The sequence below is a fragment of the Phaseolus vulgaris genome, chromosome 10 (assembly GCF_000499845.2).
Source record: "Phaseolus vulgaris cultivar G19833 chromosome 10, P. vulgaris v2.0, whole genome shotgun sequence".
NCBI lineage: Eukaryota > Viridiplantae > Streptophyta > Magnoliopsida > Fabales > Fabaceae > Phaseolus > Phaseolus vulgaris.
In genome coordinates, this window is record NC_023750.2 from 14,456,524 (window position 1) to 14,463,547 (window position 7,024).

General features: G+C 31.0%; 1 protein-coding gene across 1 annotated transcript; it reads left to right on the forward strand.

The window, feature by feature from the left end:
• Positions 1-383: 383 nt before the first annotated feature.
• Positions 384-3,519, forward strand: LOC137818844 (uncharacterized). The gene is made up of 3 exons (XM_068622470.1): positions 384-607; positions 1,173-1,582; positions 2,373-3,519. Exons 2-3 carry the CDS (start codon positions 1,200-1,202, stop codon positions 3,025-3,027), a joined length of 1,038 nt encoding a protein of 345 aa, XP_068478571.1. The 5' UTR covers positions 384-607; positions 1,173-1,199; the 3' UTR covers positions 3,028-3,519.
• The last annotated feature ends 3,505 nt before the right edge of the window (positions 3,520-7,024 follow it).

The window sequence follows — 7,024 nt, forward strand, 5'->3', positions numbered from 1 at the left end:
GCAATAATTATACTATGTACACAAGCAGATGATCATACCGGTGTTGGAGGTTATGGAGGGCTATAAGATGTTCATTTGAACCTTATATTGTAAATATTTGTATTTTTATAAATCCTAATTATGTATAAATTTTTGAAAAACTCTATAGCTTCTATTGAAACATGTAGAATTTGTATTGTAATAGTATTCAACATTTTTTAAATTATAATAATTACTTTTTCTCTTGCGTTATATATATTTTACATTTTGGAAATTTAAAATTTACATTTTTTTATTAGAAATTATTAAACCTAAACCTAATTTTTATTTATTTATAAATAGAATCCTGATGAATTCTCACATATTTTCATCCCTAAGAACGATAATCACAAGATGGTTTCTTTACCCTTCTCTATTTTTAACCCTATTTCATTTTTCTTTGTAACATTATCTTATTTCATATCACTTCAATCCATTAACACCGACAACAACCACAAAACATGGGTTAATTCTTCCTCTGTTTTACGTAATGTTTTAGGTTCTCTACAATTTCCTTGTTCTTCTCTCTTTCTTTTCAACGCAGTACAACCTCGTGGCGCCATCCCCTCCTAGATCTACTCACTAACAGGTACCAATTTTTACATTCCTGCTTTCTTTGATTAATTGCAACGAATTCCAATGTGTCTCCATTTTTTTTTCTCATCTTGTTTCTCCCCCATTTCACGATCTATGCTCAGTGTCTCTGCTCTGTTCTATTTCGATTGAACTCACTGTTGATAATGCTATTAATGCTTCTGGTTTGTCCCCTGCATCAATTATCCATCTGGGTCATTTCTAATACCCTAATAAATTGGGTGTTTAAAGTTTCTTGCTTTCATGATTGTGCATACTCCAGGGATGGATTTTTCAATTGGGTTTTGATTTAGTTTTCTCTTTATGTTTTTGTGCATCATGTCACTTAGTGCGCTATAGTTACATAACTGTGTTTTTGGATAAACTTGCATATACAGAAGAAAACAAAATACTAAACCAAACATACCCTATATAAATGAACTTTGATGCTATTTAGTTGAGATTTCAATTTTATTGCACTGTGGTACAATGTATTTAGGTAATTACGAGTTTATGGGTAATTCTTGAACATTCAGCAACGACAGGTGTGCTTAGTTTCAATTTTCCTTCTTGCTTCATAGGCTGTAGTAAGCTGTTGTTAGTCATAGATGGCACTCTCGGCTTCACGGGCAATGTCAAAGGGTGTGGTGGTATCGGTGCCTGTTTTGGTTCTATCTGCATTAGTGGCTACTGTTTTCCTGTTCTTCCTTTTGTCCTCTCTGTCATCCTGCTCCTGCCCTACTACTTCAGACATCTCTGCTTCCAATGCTAGGAGTGTTGCTATTGGTGTTTCCGAGCCTAGCAGTGGTGATGTTCCATTATTGGCAAGGAAGGAGTCTGGCAACAGCATTTCTCCCTTGTCAACAAGGAAGGAGGATGTTGAGTGGGTGAAGGATCAAATCCGAGCGAATGGGCTTCATATGCATGACAATGTGCTTCGCAAGGGTATTAACCCTCGCACTAGGGCTCAGCAACTGGAGGATCTGAGACAGTAAGACCCTTCCAAGCTCTCAATGTTTTTAATCCTAATGTGTGTATCAGCATATCTTTGTTTTGGGATTACTATTTCTAAACATTATTATTACTCATCAGAATGGTAATTTATGAGAAGCCTGCAATTTGTAGTTTTCAATGAAAGTTGTATTTGGAAGGGGGGAGAGAACATTGAGGGGGTGGGGGGCATTGATTAAAGTTCTAACAGTTCAGACTCTATATATTAACAAATATTAGGAAAATAAATGAACTAGCAGACAAGTAGGCTAGAAATTATGCTGGATTCATAAAAGGTGAGAGAAGATGCAACAGAATGAGTGGAAATTGGTGTTCCTGGAAAACACACTGCTACTGCCTTTCTTTTTGTTTCTACAATAGTTTTTTGCATGATGCTATGCTTCAGACTGAAGTTTGTTTTACTTTCTGTCCATCTTTCTGTGAAAATGTGTATTAAACTCCGACTTCACAACCTTTAAAGTTGACATTTTTCTCAATTTTGAATTCGCGATTTATAATGGTTGACAGATCCCCTCATTCTGTTAATATAGTACTTATCCATTTGATTATGAATAATATAGTAGGGGTGCCCATATTCAAACACTGTATATAACGAAGTTCAAACTCAAGATTTTTTTTGTTATACAGCTATGTTTATGGGAGTGTTTAGTTACCCTCTTGGGACACATTTTTGAGGCATTGATGGCAATTTCTAATTTCATTTCTATTGAACATGGATATTTGAATACCCTTTTTGGTTTTCTGATCTCAACTTTTTCTTCCAAGTGCAGATTTAAGGGCATATCTCACTATGAGAAACCTGAATCAGATAATCACACTGCCTTCCCATGCCCTGGGGAACTGCTAGTGGAAGAGCACCATAGCAACTATGGTGAACCTTGGGCTGGGGGAAGAGATGTATTTGAGTTCCTTGCACAAACCACTCAACTCAGACCAGACTCATTGGTGCTAGAGATAGGCTGTGGTACTCTTCGAGTTGGTTTGCATTTCATTCGATACTTAAATACTGAACACTTCCATTGTCTTGAAAGAGACGAGCTGTCTCTGATGGCTGCATTTAGGTATGAGCTTCCTGCCCAGGGCCTTCTACCCAAACGGCCTTTGATAGTTAAGGGGGAAGACATGGATTTCAGCAAGTTTGGTTCTGGCACAATTTATGATCTGATTTATGCTAGTGCTGTATTCCTTCATATGCCTGATAAACTTGTGTGGACTGGACTTGAAAGGTTAGCATCTAAATTGAAACCATATGATGGAAGAATCTTTGTATCGCATAATATAAAGTTCTGCTCACGGTTGGGAGGAGAGGAATGCACAAAGAGGCTTACAAGTTTGGGGCTCGAGTATCTCGGGAAGCACACTCATGATAGTTTGTTATTCAACCATTATGAGATATGGTTTGAATTTAGACGGTCAAAGGCATAATGTGTGGTTGGTGTTATGTAGTAGCGTGAGAAACATCTCTAACATGACACTGAATGTGTGTTGCTCATCTGACAAATCTTCAGCAACAAAATGATATCCTTGTTTTGAGTCTTTAAGAGGTGGCATTTTTTCGCTACTCGGTTCATCTCGTGCCAGAAATCTGTATACACTTGACTCTTCAAAAGAGAGATGAACTTCATGAAAATTTGATTGAGGACTCTACAAAGACAGGGAGATTTGTATTATTCTTTTGGGGTCCTTTTGTCGAAGGGCTAGCTTTAAGTTTACATTTTCACATTGTTTCTATATAGATTCAGATATGATAGTTGTATTTGTAGCAGTCTTGTTATCTGGCAACTGATTGCCGTTTTGACAATAATTACACTAGATGGTATCTAACAGGTGTAATGTAATGATGATGTGACAGTGTTGAATACTTGTATTTTTAGGATTATGTGCTGTAACAAGAGTGTTTTTCAGAAGGTTCCAAAATACTCTCCGTTAATTGGAATATATCAAACAAGCATTGTTTGAGAAAATGGCGCCTGGGAATTCAAAATGATCAATTTTAGCAAAATTAGCCCTTGTTTTTGGTCCCTTGGACCAAACCCAAGGTCGAAAAGTTCCATATGCAGCCCAAATTAATTTATGTATATACCTCATCTTCAGCGTGATTTATCCTTATAAACCAAATTTTGTGTTCAAACTTTGTTCGACTTAGAATTGAAAAAAATATATGGTATTGGTAAAAGGTGGTTCAAGTCACGTTGTTGGAAGAGGACGTGGGTAATTGCATTTCAATTGATGGGAAGACTAGAAATGTGATGTATAAATATAAGAAAGTACTAACATGAAGAATTTATCAATTGAAACATCATTTATCAAGAACTTCAAAGGATGTTGGGGCGTGTATAACAGTTCTTGAAGCTATTATAAAGTTAACGTTGGGGGTTGTTGATCGTTTATAGCAAAATTTGATTAAAAGGTCAAAATTCAAAGAATTTGAAAGGGGGGTAGTATGAGTGATTATGATGATGCCAAAAAAAAGACTAAGGCAATAAGAAGAGGATCATGACTCAGGGAGAGTTTAAGATAATGTTGTAGTTGGTTCCCAAACATGATATCACATTTAAGTCACAATCATACCATTAAATCAGGAATAAATATTTGAACCAATAGATTGAAAACACCTAACAACTTTTGGAAGAATTATTTTGAAAAAAATTGGGTGAACAATAATGAGAGACAAATGGATTTAGGAAAGAAGAAGAATTTTACTTAATTTCTAGTAAATAGTTTCAAAGAGATGGTCTTTTTGAAATTGATATTTTTGACACATGTAAGATAACTGAGCAAATTTCAAGATCATGGATGATGTTGTTAAAGAGGTTGGGAAAGAGAATGTGATGCAAATTACCTATAATGCAGGAAATTACAAGACATTCAGGTTACTTGTTAATGTTGAAAAGAAGTTATTTTGCACACCAAGTGTAATTCATTGCACTAATTTAATCTTGAAAGATTTTGATAAGAAAATACAACTCTATCAAGAGAGAATTGTGAGTGCAAGTGGTACAACCTACATCTATTAAGAACTGAACATATTTCTTTGATGCACAAATTTACTAAAGAAACATATTTGATAAACATATTTTTTAGAATATATACTTTGTTTGAAGATTAATTTATTATTTTTATTCTTCTTAGTTACACTCTCTTTGAAAAGTCATGAATTAAAGATTGAACAACCAATTACATAGATTATTGCATGTTGCATACTATGTTGTAGTACAATTCTAAGTTATGCTATGTTGTACTATAATCCTAAATTTAAAGCTCATTATGAAGTGAAGCGTGAAATTTATGATTGTTTAGATAGGTTGGTGAGAAACATTGATGAAATGAATAAAATTTATACTCGCATTGATAATTTTAAGAGAAAATGTAATTTTTTTAGTTAAATTTGAGTTGTAGTTTGTTCAATTATGAGCTTAATTGAAGTGTAACTAAGATGGTAATAATTTGAATTTATGAAATTAACTTTATGTACACCACCTAAAAGGCTATACTAAGAAAAATAATTTTAGAACAAAAGACCAGGAATTATGTGATTTTTGAAATGGTTAATTCAAGATTGAAAAAAAAGAAGAGGATCTTAGAAAAGTAAATGACTAACATTAATGATCAAGCTTCTAATGACTAGGTATAAAAATTAAGTATAAAAATTAGATGTTTTGAATAAAGACATTTTAGTTGAAGTTGGAAAAAATATAGTGTTACAATTAAGAATGATTTAGGGTTCCTTCAATTATTGAAAATGATGAAGAAGGTCAAAGAGGTGATATTAATGAATAGGAAGACTATCTATAAAATTTACTATCATAATTTTAATAGGAATGATTTATTTATTTTTAGTTTACTTGTATTAATTAACTATAAATTTTTTAATTATAGTATAATTAGATTTATGAATTATGAATCTATTTCTACTTATGTTATATACTGCATCATAGTATTTATAATTTATTATGAATTATTTTTCTTTTCTATATTATTTTTAACGTTTTTTATCTTCGAATTACTTATGTCAACTCTTTGGTTTTATACCTAATTTGGAATTTTACTAATTGTAGTTGTTAAATGATTTGCAAACTTTGAGGATAAAATGGTGGGGCTTTTAGCACTTCCAAGTTGGTTGACATATTTTTGTTAAACATGAAAACTTAATTTGTAGATATAGTATATAAAATTTATCATTATGTATAATAAAAATTATAGAATTAAAGATATAAGGTATCACTACAAGAAAATTATGAAATAAAAACCAATTTTAGAGACAAAAAATAATTAGTTGCTATAATAACTAAATTAGAAACCATTTTAGAAACTAAAACAAAATTTGGTTTCTAAAATAGTTTTTATTATTGTTAAATGGTTTCTAAATTGATATCTAATTAGCTACCAAGGTTTTAACTACCAATTATTTAGATTCTAAATTTGGTAGCAAAAACTTTGATAGCTAATTAGATACAAATTTAGAAATCATTTAACAATAATATAAACTAATTTAGAAACCAAATTTTTTTTAGTCTCTAAAATGGTCTCTAATTTAGTCACTATAGCAACTAATTATTTTTTGTCTCTAAAATTGGTTTTTATTTTATGATTTTCATGTAGTGATAATATGTATTTTGGTTGAACTTACAATTTATAAGATAATTTCAAAGACTTTCAAACTTCAAAATTAATCTCACATTCAAATTTAAACAATCAATCAAGTTCATAATACCTATCAATTCAAAATAACACATTTCATTCAACAAAACAAACCTGCAAGAGAAACATTTATGATAATATTAAAAGATAAAATTATCTTCGCTTACCTAATTAGAAGGATGAGATATAAAACAAAGCTTCAATCTCCAAAAAAACTCAAAGATATCTAACATGCATTATATAGTTATGACCAATTATCTGAATACATCATTAGGACTCATAATTAATAAAAACTATTTATGATGCCACAAACACCACATGCAAAGTAAATTTACCTAGGTAAACAGAAAAACTCAAAATTGGTTCAAAAGAAAAAAAAGAGCAAAATTGAACTTACTCAGAAAAAATATGATCTATGAGTTTTGCCCTATTTAATGTATGAGTCTAAAAATGATTTGATTGTCAATTATGAAAGATGAAGTCAATTTTGTTAGATAGAAGAGAGAAGAGAAAAGAAAAAAAAAACTATATAAAGAAATGATGATTATTTAAAAAATAATCATGGATAATTGATTCAGGAACTATTATAATTATATATTTTTTACTCTAAAATTATTTTTTAGATCTTTATCATTTTAATACAAGACTTGCAATTTTTTATAATTTTGGTTCAATATCCAATTTATCTTATGCTTATATTTTACAATTAATAAAATTATTTTTTATTGTTTAATTAAATAAACATGTTAAATGTTTAGTTCAGTTGAAAAATAAATGTCAG